Source organism: Hemicordylus capensis, chromosome 6 (genome assembly GCF_027244095.1).
Source record: "Hemicordylus capensis ecotype Gifberg chromosome 6, rHemCap1.1.pri, whole genome shotgun sequence".
NCBI classification, from domain to species: Eukaryota; Metazoa; Chordata; class Lepidosauria; order Squamata; family Cordylidae; genus Hemicordylus; species Hemicordylus capensis.
Window position 1 is genome coordinate 74,898,786 of NC_069662.1, and position 17,674 is coordinate 74,916,459.

The 17,674-nt window shown below is 42.2% G+C and overlaps 1 protein-coding gene across 12 annotated transcripts in view; it reads left to right on the forward strand.

The window, feature by feature from the left end:
* The window catches only part of INVS (inversin), a 210,454-nt gene that overhangs the window by 30,492 nt on the left and 162,288 nt on the right, over positions 1-17,674 (forward strand). The window contains exon 1 of one of the 12 annotated variants that reach the window (XM_053262825.1): positions 4,389-4,934. The exons of the other annotated variants lie outside the window; for them this stretch is intronic. Coding sequence (XP_053118800.1) covers positions 4,926-4,934 — 9 coding nt within the window. The 5' untranslated portion in view covers positions 4,389-4,925. Of the gene's footprint in view, positions 1-4,388; positions 4,935-17,674 lie in introns of those variants that run through there. 12 annotated transcript variants of the gene reach the window in all.

Consider the following 17,674-nt stretch of genomic DNA (forward strand, 5'->3'; position numbering starts at 1 on the left):
TTCCTAGTGGAAAACAGCCCCCACGCCCCCCAAAGCAGGGTGGATTGGAGCTTGGCTCCAGGTGAAGAGAGCAAAAAGACATAGAGATGGAATGTGTGGCACTGAGCATTCTGCTGAACCTTGCTCACCTGCCAGTGGTTTTGCTAACCTGCCAGTACTGAGATAATGGGTTACATGATGAGCAGAAATGACAATAGATGGTCTGCAATCTGTCCATCACTGGCCCAGTGCACACATAAAATGTGAGCACACAGGGATAGTGTGTGAAACAATCAGAGACACCATCAGTCCCTCATACCACACCCTCTGCCTGACTCACCTAGAAAGGTGGAAGCAGCATTGGGACACATGGAAGTAATGCAGGATCCTGACATGGTGCTCAGGCCCACCCTACAGCAGGGTGAGGCCTGGCCAGAGTGAGTGATGCTGGTCAACCAATGGGAGCAAGCTGGGCAACATCAGGGGCCATCAGACGCTGTTGCATCTGCTGGTGTGAACAATGGCAGTGGGATTCTGACACCTGAAATGACCCTGGGATATGAGTAGTTAGCCTCAGGAAAAACTGAAAGGAGGTTGGGCAAAGAGGTTCATTGGGGAAGGACAGGGGTGGAGCGAGCAAATGCAGGAGAGAGGCATTTGAAGAGATATGTGGGTGAAATAAAGATTTTAGGGTCAGTGCTGTGGTGGGGCTGGGTCGTCCAGTGAGAGACCAGACTAAGAGGAGTTTAGTCCAGGACAAGGTAGTGAGTGAAGCAACCTCTGCAATCTGGGAGGGAGGGAGAGGGGGCAGAACCATGAGGGACAAATCAAAATACTGCCTGATGCCCTGTAGCACCACTGCCGATCAGAGTAGACAGTGCTGCTCTAGATGGACCAACAGTCTGACTCAGTAGGCAGCAGCTTCCTATGTTCCAGTGGAAGCACCTTGACCTAACAGAACTGAAAGCGTATCTTGGCCTGCTAGTCCTAACTAATGTGTTTCATTCCAATCATGAAACGCTACAGAGACTGGGGCCTTCATATTTTGGTGCCACAATGCAGCTGAAATGGTTTGACTTGAGGACATCACAAGTAATTAAGCTCTGAAAAAGCCACAGGAGAGGAGTGATTGCCAGGCTGGCATCATCATTAGTATGTGGACCTTGTTTGTGCAGCAGCTGTAGCAGTGCTACATTCCTGGTTCTGACCTAACCTGGGTCTGACCTGATGAGCAGCTACTAGGTTTCCATGGTGCTGTCCCTTTTGGCAACACAAGCCAAGCAAATTAAAGAGGTACGGTTTGAAAATATGGTGGTGCTGTAATGCAGAAACGTCCTACCACCTGACAGGCAAAGGTTTCCTTGGGAAGTTAACTGGAGGACTTTAACAAAGACAAATAGGCCCACATGTTGTGCAGGTGCATTGCCCCTCTATATGCACTCCAAAATCTTGTTGCAGTGCATGTAGAGGGGTGATTCAGATGAGCACTCCCTCACACGATTAAAGGATGCGCCAAGAGCACAGGGACACTAGGGATGTGCATGAAACGGTTCGGAGGTGAGGGGATCACCGTTAAGGAGCAGGGAGGGTGCCCATCCCCCACTGCACTGACTTCAAAAACAGCCACTTCAGATACAATGCTGAACGGGGCTGCAAGGAGGTACACAGCAGCCCTGCGCTACCGTTTTTGGAAACAGCGGTGGTGAGGGGAAAGCGGAGGGGGTGGGGCGTGGGCACCCTCCCTGCACCTTAAAGGTAACCCCCTCCCGGGAGAGCATGAACCCATCCCTAATGGGTATATCCACCAGTGACATCAGGGCAGGTGCATTCTTGCTGCAGCCCTGATGTTATCATGTGTGCAGGGCTGTGTTCATCTGAACCTGCCGTCAGAGGATTGTGGTGGGGGATAACACAATGTATAGCTGGCAGGGACTCTCCTGAGCAATGAGTTGTTCTTTGTATGCACTATGAGACACATGAGCCGGACATACACCCAGACATCAATATCGTTTGTATTTGGCTTGGATGGACAGCAGACATTGGTTTTGTGTGTACCAAAGAAGTGTGTGCCCAAGGACAGCTGACATGAAACCAAGCAGAACGTATGATAATTGCGGGAGACTGGCATGTAAAATGCATTTTACCAGCTCCCAGACCTGTGCTGATTGCCTTTCGGTCAGTCACGGTGTGTCCTTTCAGCTCAAATACTAAGAACTGAGATGTTGCAGTATGGGTCCTCATTAGAATGGGGTTTGAAATGTTCATTTTTCTTAGCTAACAACTCATGTTCTCAGTGAGTCGTACAGTCACACAGGGGGCCATGCTTGGGGTGTGGGGTTTCCCACTGCAGTCCCCTGAAGTGAAGTTTCCCACTGCAGTCCCCTGAAGTGAAATATTAAACTATTATCTGTCATCTGGAAAGGTTGGGGGCATCCAATGTAACCAATAAGACTACTTGGGAGTAGGAAGTCCTACTTCTGTGTAAAAAAAATGTGACTCCAGAATATGATTGTTAAATGCAGACAAAACAGAGGCTCTCCTGGTTAGGAGATCCACAGATTTGGTAGGTTTTCAGCCTGTTCTGAATGGGGTAGCACTCCCTTTAAAGGAGCAGCTTCCACCACGGTTTGCTTCTGGATGCCCAGATAGTTACTGTGGGCAGGGCACATTTATACACTTAAGCTAGTGTGCCAGCTGCACGCCTACCTCGATCATATGGACCTTGCCGTGGTGACCCATGCCCATGTCACCTCTCATTTAGACTCCTGTAATATGCTCTACATGGAGATACCATTGATGTCTCTTCAGAAACTACAGTTGGTACAGAACAGGCAGCAAGGGTCATAAGGGTGCTTGACACACAGACCATATCACTCCACTACTGTATCAGCTGCAATGTGTACTGCTGTTTTTCTAGACATGATTCAAGGTGCTGGTTATTACCTTTAAAGCCCTAAATGACTTAGGACCTAGATACCTGAAGGCAGGGGCGTAGCTAGGGGAGAGGGGGCCCGTGTTCATCCCTCTCTTGGGCGGCCCCCCAGAGTGAGGAAGACAATGAAGAAAATAGGGAGGGATGGAGCTGGAGGGCCCTCAGGAGCTGGGGGCCCGTGTTCTTTGAACCCTTTTGTTCAATTATAGCTACGCCCCTGCCTGAAGGACTGACTACTCCCATGTGAAACTGTTTCGCCCATAAAGTCATAGAGAGAGGCTCTCCTGCATGTCCCACCACCATCTGAAATTCAGCTAGTGGTGATAAAGATAATCTCCATGATGGCCTCCTGCTTTCTGGAATTCCCCTTCCCCCTGAAATCCTGAAATGCTGTTTTTAATCAGGGTGGTGTTGTGTGTGTTCTATTAACTGTTATAAGCTGTCTTAAGTTCCTGCTTGGAAAGTAGGTGGGATATATATTCCTAAATAAAATAAATACTTTGAAAATAGTAAATTTTACTTGATTCCCTTGGAATTGCCATCTCCCGTACCCTATCTTCAAACTTTCCATCCCTTAGCTGCAAGAAACATTTGAACAGGGTAGAAACCTGGAAAAATCTGTTTTGAATAGTAATAGACGTTGTTTTTAAAGCAGTACTATTATAAGAGGAAAATGTAATACATCATAAGATGAAAGCAGTTAACAGCTGAGGGGGAAGAAAAGTCTATTGAGGTTTGGCTATCATCGGTCACATAGTGATATTACTTGGATTAAAACTGTGAACTTCTAGGTGTGGTTATATTTTGCTACTACCATTTGTTTTCAGTGGAATAGCATAAATGGGCTATTGGAAATAAGTTAAACTTTGAAGAGTAAAAACAAATTATGTTTTCTGAATTTGCTCATTAGTTGTATATAATGCTGGCTGGAATCCAAGATGCTGCTCAACTATTTCCATGAACCCAATAATGGTATTTGGGCTTGTGTGTCTCAAACAGCAACCCACCCTCTGTGCTGTTTGTCAGACAGTTTTTATACTGAGGGGATTTTCAGAAGCAGTTTGTGACAGGGCATGAGGGTTTGCTGTTTTAAACGGTGGGGGTTGTGTGAAAACAAACCCTACTATGCATGCCCAAGCACTTGAGTGTGCCTAAAATACGTTATTGTATCTCAGCCATTAAAAATACTAGCATTTAAGAGAAAAGAGCATCCTCATTAAAAAAATAATATTTAAATGGCTAATTTGTGAAACAAATTTTTAATAAAAGAAAGTACCATTTTAATAACCTTAAATATTCAAGCTATCTTTGATGTTTATCATGATAGGTTTCATTTTATCATGTTGTAAATACATAAATCCCTTTTACCTGACTTTAAAGTGAAAAAATTGGCACACATTTTACTGAGCTATGCCATAATATGCCATATTGATATGACATAAATACTACACTTCAGTGTGTGCAGCATTGTCCATTATCAGAATTCCACTTTAATATCTTTAAAAATTATGTTCTTCACAGAAAATTACTAGTCTGGGAAGTTAATTTCATCATTTCCTATTTGAGCTATTTATGAAGGGCATCAGTGCAACCTAGTGGAGAACGGAGACATCAGCATTTGCATGTATAGAATGTTTGTATTGACAAATGGGTAGTCTGTTATTGACATCTGTGTCCCTTGGTAATACTTCTATCCCAGCTTACCCTTGCTGGTCAAATGCCTTAATTGTTCTGGCCTTTAATTCAGTCAAAGTTGGAGCACGATTGGAAGAGAGAAGAGAAGAAGGTCTAACAGAGCGTCAAGCTTGAGCTGTGAAACTGCTGGCAACGATCAACCTGTCATAATGTTATGATTTGTTCATTTTTATACCATTTATTAGCCTTTACTTGTTGTGCCATTTGGCCTCCAGGGCAGATAAAGTGCTGTCTAATTTGGGAGGTTTGCTTCTGTCAGAGTGGCCTCCACAGAGAAGGTGTTAGCTGCAGTGACAAATAATCAATAGCTGTCGTTGTCATGAGGAACGTGAGTAGTTGGGCCTTTCATCTGGAGGATTAGAGGTCTAATTGGATTGAGAATAGGGAGGGTGGGCTGTTGTATAACCCTGTCAGCTATGTGAAGCTGTCAAATGTCAGCCTTATTCATACTGAAAAGGAGGTGAATGGTTGGCTTTCACAGCTTGGGAGCGAAGTCATACCGAAGCTTTTGAAAATGTAATAGATGGAGAAAAATAAAATAGGCTAATGTATGTTCTGACCTCCTTTTTTGTTTTTTTGTTTAATTATACATCCATGTAGTTAATGAAACTTTAAATGATGCTCCTTTTTGGGTGAGGGGGGAGAACTATGCTGACAACATAATACCAGTTCAGGCTAGTTATTTATGTCTTGAGTAAAAGCAATATAACTACTCAGATGGGAGTTATAAATGTGAAAGATTCCAACCTGGAAGATAGTAAATAGCCGTAAAGGAGAAAAATGTTATACGAAGAACAATAACTAAAATATTTTCTTAAAATAATCATTGTTTGCAAACTGCTAGCTGTGATAACGCACACCCTTAACAGGAATTAATTTTGATGTGTTAATATGAAGCATATACCAAACTCACTCCTGCATTGATTTGGTAGTTAAAGTTTGTTCTTGCTCCTTTTGTACTCCTTGAAGAAAGATTTATTGTGCTTTTCATGGAGTCCAATCAGTGCAAAGTTAATAAAGAAATAATCTGCTGAGAAAAATGCCCAAATAGGTTTATGATTAGAATGTTTAACTTAATAGCTCATAGGATTAGATTTTAATGAGCTTTAACTTCTTCAATTTAAAAGGTATTAAGGGTTTTCCCCCTCAATATTCATGTTTTATTTAATTTACATCTACCAAGTTCTACCCTGTCAGCCCTAAATTGTTGGCTGACAGAGAAGTAGTGACTTTCTGTGACGTTCCTTCCAGATTTTTTGTAATTAGCAATATAATGTGGGGTGGAATGCTTGTAGTACAATCCTCCCACCTTAGAACACAGTTGAGGAATAGCCTTTCTAAATGTTCCTTATTCCATTCTTCATACATATTTGTAAGAGTACAGCAGTGAACTGTTAATTGCATTAAGACTTGATGATCATGTAACAATTTCCCCATAATCTACTAATTTTATTAGCATTTTAGAATTCAGATATCTATTATCTGACAAAAACTGATGCCATTGTTCTGAGAATGCTACCATTTAATAGAACTTCTATTGAAAGGCAAGTGTTGAAGGACTTACATTTAGATCAGTTCAAGAAATTCAGAAGCAACATTCACAGGAATTAGCCCAAGGCATTTTGCCATTCTCAGTAAGTAGACAAGTTGTGGACATTCTCTCTCGCTTACACACACACTCCAAAAACAGTCCCTAGTACTGCAGACTTTGGTAGGCCCAACCTAGAATGCATGTAGAAGAGGAGGGCTTTTCTCCTTATCCTCATATGTTCAAGTCCTTTCCAGATGATAGACGACTCTTGAATTGCAGTATTCTAATTTGTTGTCTGCTCTGCTGTGTTGGCAAGTCAACTCAGAACAAACTAATACCCACTTTTGCCTCGTCGATCCAAGCTAGTTAAATTTAAGGTGGAACTGCATGTTACCTTGGCAGACGTTTTTTTCTAGTCTATATTTGCTGAAGTAATACAAATGAGGTGAGAAAGGGGATGTTTGTAGGGGAGAATCAGTGGGAGATACTTAGCTTTTCGTGTGCCTGCCAAATCTCCCCTGCAAATGTCCTGTCCAGTCTGTTTCCCCCTGAACCAAGGCCCCAGCTAGCGAAGATAACAGTTTAAAAATTAATGCAGGGAGTTTGTGTAGAATCATCAGCAGGTGAGAGAATTGCTGAACACTCTTCTTCAAGCCAACTATTTTCACCTGTAAGTATCCTACAGGGGTGTGCATGAATCAATGTTTTCATTTCTATTTGTACCCAAATCGAAACACCCCCAATTTGTTTTGGGTCCAAATCTGACCCCCCTGAATCACCTGATTCAATTTGTACCAGAACTTTCCGAATCCGAATGGATTCAATCCACTCTCATTTGCTACCAGAGAATCTACCCTCAAAACACCTCAGAAACAACAAAACCCAGTGCTCCATAGGCTTGTGGTTTTGGGGGTGGTTGGCACCCTATGTGCACTACACCACCACTCGCTCTGGGCCACCCTGGTGCCCCCCAAGTGGAGTTATTGGGCTGCTGAAATACCCATTATTCCCTAAGGGGGGGGAGCTTAAAGGCACACAACATTCAAAAATTCTTTAAAAATCACCCCTTTGCCCAATTTCTTTGAAATTTGGGTGGTAGTTTCCACCCATTGGGGACCACCATCCAACCCACTTTGGCCACAAAATGGGGGTCCGAATCTTTTTGGATCCAAATTGGTGGTGATTTGTTTTGTACCTAAATCTGGGCAATTGAGGACAGGGGTGATTTGTTATTGGGTTGTTGTTTTTTTAAATCGTATTTTTATTATCCATAATATAAACAGAAAATCAAGAAAAATAGGAATAACAAAAGAAAAGAAAGAAAAACAAGATGTGATCAAATGATACAATTACAAGGATTCTCATTACAGTCTGTTTACTTCCACCTGAGTTCTTTATACCATCATCTCCCTCTCCCCTTCTCCAATATAAAAAATAAATGGCTGCAAATTTTAAAAACGTTAACAGTAAGGTCAATAATTAGTGTGCCTGTTATCTACACAGAGCATTCAGCATTAAATTTATCTACAAAAAGAAACCAAATCTTGGGTGAGGAACCATACCCTGTGATATATTATATTGAGTAAATGGTTCCCATGTCTGAAAAAAATAATCTTCAGATTTGTTCTTAATATATGCAGTAATTTTGGCCATTGATGCATAATCCCACAGTTTAAGATATCAATCGCCTAGAGATGGAATCATATTTGTTTTCCAGCAAGAAGCATAGAAGATTCTTGCCGCTGTTATCATATATAAAGGAAGTACAGTGTATCTTGCAGAAATATATGGTTTAAAGATATTTAACATAAACATCTCCGGGGAGTGGGGGAGGAAAATCTATGTGCAAGATTTGTTGCATCTTCAAATGTATTGTTTTCCAAAAATTTTGTGCTTTTTTACATGTCCACCACATATGATAAAAATTTTAAAAGTACCTTTCTGTTCTTTACATTTCCAATAATCCCCAGAGTATTTATTGTTCATCTTTGTTATTTGGGTTGGGGTAATATACCAACGTAGGTACATTTTATACCAGTTTTCCCTCAATGTACCATTCACTGTAAATTTTATGTTCACCTTCCATTGAAATTCCCACTATTTCATCTCTATTGTTCTTTTAATATACTGCATACATTTTTATCATACAGTCTCTCACCTGTTCTGATTCTGAGTCGTATTTCAGTAGTAATTTCTATATAAGACCCAACAAATGCTCTTGAGTTCTTTGTTATTAGAGTTTCAAATTCTGTCAAGTCTCTCAACTTTCCACCTTTCTTCCATACTTCTTCTTGAATTATACTGTTAATCTGTGAATACAATAGCCAGGAAGGATGTTCATCACACTCTTGACTTAAACATTGAATGGATTTCATTTTTTATATTCCTACCATAAGACTTTGCAATTGTATGCTCTCCATTGATCAAATTGTTTTGCATGTTCTTCTCCATGGAAATACATATTCAATATCGAGGCTATAGGTGACAATGCTAGACTTATCCTTTGTTTATACTTGCCCCATACCTTTAATAGGCTGTGCCTAAGGGAATGATTTTTTATTTCTACATCAATTTTCTTTACCTCTGGAGATTAGGGGTGATTTGTTTTGTCTACAAATCACCCGAATTGGCCAGATTCGGGTACAAATCATTTTGTACCCGAATTGTTTCACACATCCCTAGTATCCAGTGCCCTTCCATTTGGGGCTGGGAGCTCTGTCTTTGCTCGTAGTATGTAGCCATGCCCTTGGAGGAAACCTCTTCAGATGATATAATTATAATTGCAACATGTATCCTGCAGTTGCCAATAACAAAGCCCAAAGTGTGTTAATCATGAGAGTTCTAACCATTTTTTGGCTTAGTATCTTCCTTATGCCTTTGCTTTGTTATCTGACTATACTAAGACTTTCAGGAATTTCAGGTGGTTGAGAGTGAATAGGATGTAATCTGGGCCCCTCTCAGACACAATCAGATCCTTCCTGCTCATGCTATGGTCTGACTTCAAAAGTTTAATTCCTCTGTCAGCTCCATATTCTATCCAAAACTTTATATGGATATCTATGAGAGATGTTTATTTTGCCCCAACCTGGTTTCTTCTGAGAGACCTCTAGGCAGCCACTATCAACATGAAATTTCCTTATGGAATAAATACTGTAGCTCACACTGGGTGCATTCCCTTGTAGGAATTTTGAAGACTCCATTTGGTATCCTTGTTGACAAAATAGTAAAATGTGGACTGATGAAACTACTGTTAGTTGTATTCATAACTGGTTGAGCAACCATACCCAATGGGAGCACATTAATGGCTCCATATCATACTGGAGGGAGGTATCAAATGGAGTGCCACAGAGTCTGACCTGGATCCTGTACTGTTCAGCATTTTAATAAATGACTTGGAGGAGCAAGTAAATTATCAGATTTTCAGATGACACAAAGCTGAATAGGATAACTAATATGAGTCAAGATTCAAGCTGATCTGGATAGGCTCAAACCTTGGGTCAAAACAATAAGATAAAGTTCAGTGAATACACATGTAGGGTCCTGCATATAGATAAGAAAAATCAAGTGCACAAGAATGGGATGGAGAGACTTGATTTGGCAGCAATTTATGTGACAAGAATCCAGATGTCCTAGTGGACCACAAGTTGTACATGAGCCAGCAGTTTGAAACAGCAACTAAAAAATCTAGTGCAATCATAGGTTACATAAACAGAGGCATAGTGTCCATATCATAAGATGTAGTAATTCCTCTCTGTTTTAACTTGGTCTGGTCTCATTTAAAAGACTGTGTTTAGTTTCGGGTACCACATTTTGAGAAGGACATTGATAAACTGGGATGAGTTCAGAGGAAGACAACAAAGATGGTGAGTTTAGGAACAAAGTCCTATGAGGAATGGTTCAGGAGCTGGATATGCTTAACATTGAGAAGAGAAGATTTCTTGAGGGGGAAATGATCATCACCTTCAAGTATCTGAAGGGTTGTCACCTGGAAGAATGTGTGGATTTGTTCTCTGTTGCTCCTGAGGACAGGACTAGAACTAATGGATTGAAAATATAAGGAAATAGATTTAGGCTAGACTAGGAGGAATTTCCTAACTGTAAGAGTTGTTCAACAAAGGAACACTGTCTTGTGCAGTGGTGGGCTCTGCTTTACTGGATGTTTTCAAACAGAAGCTGGACAGCCAGCTGTCAGGAATGCTGAAGCAGATTCCTGCACCACTGAGTAGGATGTTTGACTAGAAGAGCACCAAAGTCCCTACCAACTTTAAAATTCTATTTTAACAACTCATGATGCTGTCCTGTACCTCCATATGTCAGGGAAGTAGATGACTTCATTTGAGATAGCACATCTGCTTGAAATGTCTCAGAGACAGTAGTGCCAGAGCCATGCCCTTATCTTTCTTTGATCTTGTTGTATGGTGTCCTGCTTTTGCAGGCAAATACCTCTGGATGCTTCTAACAGCTAAACCTAAACTGCCAGCAGTAGTTAGATGTGGGCAGAAAAGCCTTCTGACTGCATGCAAAAATTGTCTATACTTTTTGCTAGCTCAAATTAGTTTTTATTCCATATATTTGATTTTGTCAAAAGATCATCCAATGTTTTGCATTCCTGTGTTCCTGCTGTCTTCTAGCTTCTGACAGAAACTGTCTGATCCAGGACAGGAGCATATGTTGCTGAGGCAGGAAAGCCAGTCTGCCCATTCATTTATCTCACATGTCTAAGCTAACCTGTCCTGCTTGCCTAGCATTCATTTGGTTTGGTGGTATGTCCTAAGGCACTGAAGTCTCCTTAATATTGCCTGACAGTAAAGTGAAATACTTGCTGCTGAATAAAACAAATGCTCAATTTTTTTTAAAAGTAAAGTGGAATATTTTGAATCTTGGATGATAGGAAAAAGTACATTGTTTCATTTGAAATAAATTATACAGTGTTCTGCATGCAAAGTCTTTAGTAAATCCTCTAGCATCCAGAGATCATTCTGAAAGAGAACATCAACTGGCTGGATTGTTGAGGAATTTCCTATCATGTGTCTGCCACATCCTTAATCTGATGCTCCAGCCAGGCATTTGAATCAATAGTAAACTGGATAGGATGTCTTCAGCCTGCAGTGCTATAAGTATAAAAGTTATTTGAAAAATAAATTATGTTTTTATGGTGCTGCCACATACTCTGGAGGTACTAATTTGTCACTTGTCTTTGCTTGTGTCTATAAACTTCTGGTTAAATGTGTGACAGAGAATCAAAGGAGTTACTGTATATGTGAGGCAGGCTAAATCTATACATAAGCAAATTTTGTAGATTGTAGGAAATAAGATATCTATTATATATTTTGAAGAGTTTGTATGTTTGTGGAAAAGACAGTCATACTTCATGATTACTTACAGATACCAAATTTTGCATACATAATTCTGCCACTGAAATTAGTGGCAGCCAGGCTGGTCTCTGGGTCATCTAGGAGAGACCATATTACTCCCGTATTGAAGGAGTTACACTGGATGCCAATATGTTTCTTCACAAAATACAAGATGTTGGTCATAACCTATAAAGCCCTAAACAGCTTGGGCCCTGAGTATTTAAGAGAACATCTTCTTCGTCATGAACCCCACCGCCCATTGAGATCATCAGGAGAGGTCCGTCTGCATTTGCCACTGGCTTATGTGGCGGCTACTCAGGGATGGGCCTTCTCCATTGCTGCCCCGAGGCTTTGGAATGCGCTCCTTAGTGAAATAAGAGCCTCTCTATCTCTGACAACTTTTTAAAAGTCTTTAAAGACACATCTGTTCACCCAGGCTTTTAACTGATATTGTTTTGATTGTTTTAATGTTCTTTTTAGAATATTGTTTTAAAATTTAATTGTTTTAAATTTTTTGTTTTGTTTTGTTTTGAACTAATGTTTTACTTTTGTTTTTATCTTGTAAACCGCCCAGAGATGTAAGTATTGGGCAGTATAAAATATGTTAAATAAACAAACAAACAAACTGCATTTTTACACTGGAATATGCTGGGGGAAAGGTTTTATTTGTTTATTTGTTTATTTATTACACTTTTATACCACCCCACACTCATGTCTCTGGGCGGTTCACAATGATAAAACAGTTAAAAACACATATAAAAACAATTAAAACTAACAATTTAAAAATCAGTCACAGAATTAAAAACCTATACATTATTAAGAAGCTGAAAAAGCCTGAGCAAAAAGATGGGTTTTTAAATATATATATATATTGTTATGGTCATTCGACCAGCAAAACACAAAGTACAAAAGCTTTACATAAAAGCGAACTTGGTCAAAAATAATAATAAACTGTTGAAACATAAAACAGAGCCATAACACCCAAGTTCATCCATTACATAAAACAGAGGGCTGTATGTATTGTGATAATCTAAAATTTAATTCAGTCCAACCCCATATCTCGCTTCTTGACATTTCTTATCCTAGTCTTATTAGCCAGAAAACAATACTTCACCACGTTATAAGATACAACATCCCAATGGTCTATCAAAAGTAATTCCAGATAGAACTGTTCAGAACAACTGGGGTATGCTGTTAAAAAAGGACTTGTATATCTCTCCCGCAAAGTTTGATAAAACTAACGATTCAAGATAACATGGGCCGTTGACTCCACTTCCCCAGAACCACAAGGGCAGACACGCTCCTTATAGGGGATCTTGCAGTATCTCCCCTCCGGGACAGCCGTTTCTAGGGCATTACATTGGGCCAGCGTCAGAGCCCTCCGGAAACTAGGTACTAATACTTTATTAAGGTATCTTGCTGGGCCAGACAGTGATGTTTGATTACCTAAATAGGTGTTAACCCCTATCGGGCTTCTGTCCATCTGTTTCTCCATATCCACAATGCGTTGGCGCAGACATGATCTCACTCTCCCATAGCCCAAGACAACCAAAGCATCGCTGGAGAAGCCATAGTAATTCAACCCCTTCTCCACATAATATTTCCACCTAGACCTATATTTATAATTCAACACTAAGGGTGCTAGTCCTACTGGCTGAAAAATCAACTTCAGCCAATATTCAAATATTACAATATTATATTACATTATAAACATTTGCCTCCACCCGAATCCAGCCTACTTCCAATCGTAGAAATGCATTGGGGACACCCCGGGGTAGTTGGAGCACACTTCTCAAAAACTTTGATTGGATTGCCTCCAGCCTGGCAAGGTTGGAATAGATACCTAGCTGCGCTCCGTAAAGGAGTAAAGGCCGGACTTTGGCCGAGAAAAGTTTAAGGGCAGCCGGAACAAACTGTGCACTTTGCCTCCTATGAAAAGAGTTAATAGCTGCTGCTGCCCTCAAGGAATTTTGCATTATATATTCCTTGTGCACATTCCTCCTAGTATTGGTCTGGAAGACTATACCCAAATACTTAAACTGTGATACCTGTTCAAGTCTCTGTCCATTCAACATCCAACACTGCTTCTTAGGTTTGTTGGCAAAAGCCATCACCTTGGTCTTTTCATAAATTATGGTGATCACCTGTGAATCACAGTAGGACACCAAAGCATTAAGGGCTCTTCTGAGGCCAATTGGGGTCCGTGATAAAATCACTGCGTCATCCGCGTATAGGAGTATATTCAAGTGTCTATTGGCCAGCTTAGGGGGGTGAAAATCCTGGTTATTCATCTGAGTAACTAATTTATTAATATAGAAATTGAATAACATTGGGGCCAAAATATACCCCTGCCTAACCCCTCTGCTTATTCTGATTTCATTTGTAAGATGCCCTTTGTTACTGCAACGCACCCTTATTCTTGAATTTTCATGCATCTTAATTATTAAGAGTAACAACCGCCTATCAATGGATGATCTTACCAATTTTCCCCACAGTATTTCCCTTGAGATTAAATCAAATGCATATTTAAAATCTACAAACACGGCGTATAATGTAGAATTTGACTTTCCTGTATATTTCTCGGCTAAATGTTAAAGTACCAAGGCTGAGTCCGCTACCGAATGACCTGCCCTGAAACCATTTTGCTCCTCTGCTAGGACCTTTTCTGAGTCAAGCCAATCTACCAACTGATTATACAAATGTCTAGTGTACAGCTTACTCACTATGCTAAGAAGACTGATAGGGCGGTAATTCCCTGGCAGCTTCCGATCACTCTTCTTATATATGGGGACCACAATAGCAACTCTCCAATCTTTTGGTACACATGCTGTCCTGTCAATATAAGAAAACAATGCTGCCAATACAGGGGTCCACCATTCTAAATTGCGAGATATTACCTCCACCGATATATAATCGGCACCAGGTGCTTTTCCTGGTTTTAATTGTTTGACAAGCGAAGCAATTTCTGCACACGATACCAATGGCCATTCAGTTAAGATTTCAGCATTTAGCTCTGGAACCTCAACAAAAAGCCTGAGTAAAAAGATGGGTTTTTAATTTTTTTTTAAAAAAAAATTGTCAGAGATGTGGAGGATCATATCTCAATAGGGAGCGCATTCTGTAGTCCCAGGGCAGCAACTGAGAAGGCCTGTCTCCGTGTGACCACCAGATGAACTGGTGGCAACTGGAGACAGACCTCCAGAGACGACCGCAATGGATGGTGGAGCTCATAATGAAGAAGACGTTCTCTCAAATACCCAGGGCCTAAGCTGTTTAGGACTTTATAAGTTATAACTAGCACTTTGTATTTTGCCCGGAAACCTATAGGCAGCCAGTGTAACTCCATCAGCAGAGGTGTAATGTGGTCTCTCCGAGATGACCCAGACCACTGTCTGCTGCATTCTGAACCAACTGACGTTTTCAGACTACTTACAAAGGCAGCCCCACGTAGAGCGCATTACAGAATTAGAGTCTGGAGGTTACCAACAAATGTACCACTGTTTTGAGGTCCTTGATCTCGAGAAATGGACGCAGCTGGCATATCAGCCAGAGCTGATAGAAAGCACCCCTGGCCACCGCCTCAACCTGAGAAACCAGGGAGAGGTATGAATCCAGAAGTACTCCCAGACTGCGAACCTGTTCCTTTTGAGGAAGTGTGACCCCCATCTAGAACAGGTAGATCAAAATAGTCTCTGGCGTTCTGACCCCGCACAATAAGTACCTCCGTCTTACCTGGATTCAGCTTCAGTTTATTCTCCCTCATCCAGCCCATTACTGCTTCCAGGCAGGCATTTAGGGAGGATATGCCAACTCCTGAAGAAGTTGACATGGAAAAGTAGATCTGGGTGTCATCAGCATACTGGTAACACCCAGCTCCAAATCCCCTCATGATCTCTCCCAGCGGTTTCATGTAGATATTGGAGTCATTGGAGCAATAATTTAAAATGGCTTTTTTTGGTGCAATCAGAGTGCTCGGACTCTGCTCCTCCGGCACCAGAACTCCCGACTTCGGTACCGGTATCGTCAATAGCAATAGCAATAGCACTTACATTTATATACCGCTCTATAGCCGAAGCTCTCTAAGTGGTTTACAATGATTTTAGCATATTGCCCCCAACATTCTGGGTACTCATTTTACTGACCTCGGAAGGATGGAAGGCTGAGTCAACCTTGAGCCCCTGGTCAGGATTGAACTTGTAACCTTCTGGTTACAGGGCGGCAGTTTTACCACTGCGCCACCAGGGGCTCAATGCCTGCCTCGGACCTATCTGTGGTTTCGGACCCTTCTGTGCCGCTGGAGGGCTTGACTAAGCGCACTTTGCCTTTGGTACTGGACCTCCCTTTGGTCCCTTTGGTACTGCTGAAGAAGAAAAAGAAGAAGCCAACGCTAGTTTCACATTTGCTGGCAGAGCAACACCTCCTGCCTATCCCCAAGATGAAGAAGAAGCCCCTGCCAGTCTCTTCTTTGGAGGCTTTGCAGCTTAAGGAGCCAAAATTGGCATCTTCGGGGCATGGTTCTGCAGTTGTTGACCTGGCCATGGTACTGGTTCCTCCAATACCAAGTTCTACTGATCCTCGCCTTCATACTAGTTCTCAGTTGGCTTTGGTGTCTCCCAGCCAGACGCCTGACCGCACCTTTGTGGGACAGGAACTCTCTGTAGCAGCCAACAAATGGGACTATGCTACGTCATACTGTGAACCCTATTCGCTGGACAAACCTGCTGCAAATGCAACGTGGCTGCCTAGACGTCGTTCGTCTCCCATGCGCCGTGTGGAACACCCCCACCCCCCGGGGATTGGAGGGCACGTTGGGACTTGGAGGAGTGCTCCTCTGAGTACAGATATGGGAGAGATTGGGATCAACGTGGAGCTTCATACGCTGATCGATACCGTGTCTCTGCACAAGGTTCCACGTATGTAGAGGACAAACTCTCCTCCTGCGGAGATTGGCGTCAGGTCGCCATCGTTTATAGACAATATCCCTCTGATTATCGTTCGGATTGTTCTGACTATGGGAAGCCCCGGTATGGATCTCAGTACTGAGAGGGATCTGCTTATGGAGACGCTGGGACTTTTCATGATTGGTGTAAGCCCCCTTCGCATTTGGAAAGGAAGCCTTGCTCTCCTCAATGAGACCTTCTTGACTGCACTAGTGGGTGCAGATCGCCTCTGGAGGTTCCAGTTCAGACATTGGTGCCACAACCTTCCTTGGTACTGTCTGCAGCGGCAGATGGGTTGGTATCAGAACCATTGGGACACCATACAGAGCTCCAAGCTGTCTCTCTAGGCTTGGCCCTGGATCCAGTGGTGCCTCCTGAGACGGAAAGTGAAAGTGAACCTGGCTCTCTGGACTTGGACATAGTCTTCCTGGGGACGTCCTCTTCGGACAATCAGTCGGACTCTAAACCTGTGTCACTGTTGGAAGATCTGAAGCAGTACTCGGCCTATGTGGCCCACATGGCCTCGGCTCTTAGTGTGAGCTTTTATTTGCAGCAAAAAGGGGAATTGGACCCTTTATTTGGTCTCATTGATGTTGAGGCTAAGGTACTGGCCTCTCTACCACTTAACACTGCCTTATTGGGAGTCATGCGTGGGCATTGGAAGAAGCCAGCAACTCTTTTGCAACCCAACAGGGTGCAGATGCAGGAGGATACGACTTTCTTGAAGAATCATCCTACGCCTAATTTGTCATGCCCTCGGTCTCAGACAGCGAGGAGGAAGGGGAAGCTGTCAACTTTTCAGCCGATGCCGGGGTGTCTGAGGGGCAGAGCCTAGCTGTCAGTTTCCAAGAAACAGCTGAGGCAGATCCAGCTGATGATTTAGAGCAGGCACAACAACCTGAGACGTCAGAAACCATAACGGACCAATCAGAAGAGGAGCTATGCAAGCAACCCCCACTGACTCCACAACAGAGGCGTATTGCAAGGCGCAGAAATCAGCTTGAAACTATCAGGAGGAGTAAACGCCTCTTGCAGAGGGCTGATAAGCCTTGAATTTCTGCCAGCTGGGAGCTCTCGGCTTATACTATAAATTACGTCACCAGCTTTCTATTCACTGCTGGAAAGCAACATTCGTCAACTTTCGTGTCGACAGCTTGCAGCCAAGCCCGATAGGGAAGAACTGTGTCCGAGCCGTATCTTGTTTCTGCAGCTCCGTTTGATACCGTGAACTTCCCTGCCAGGT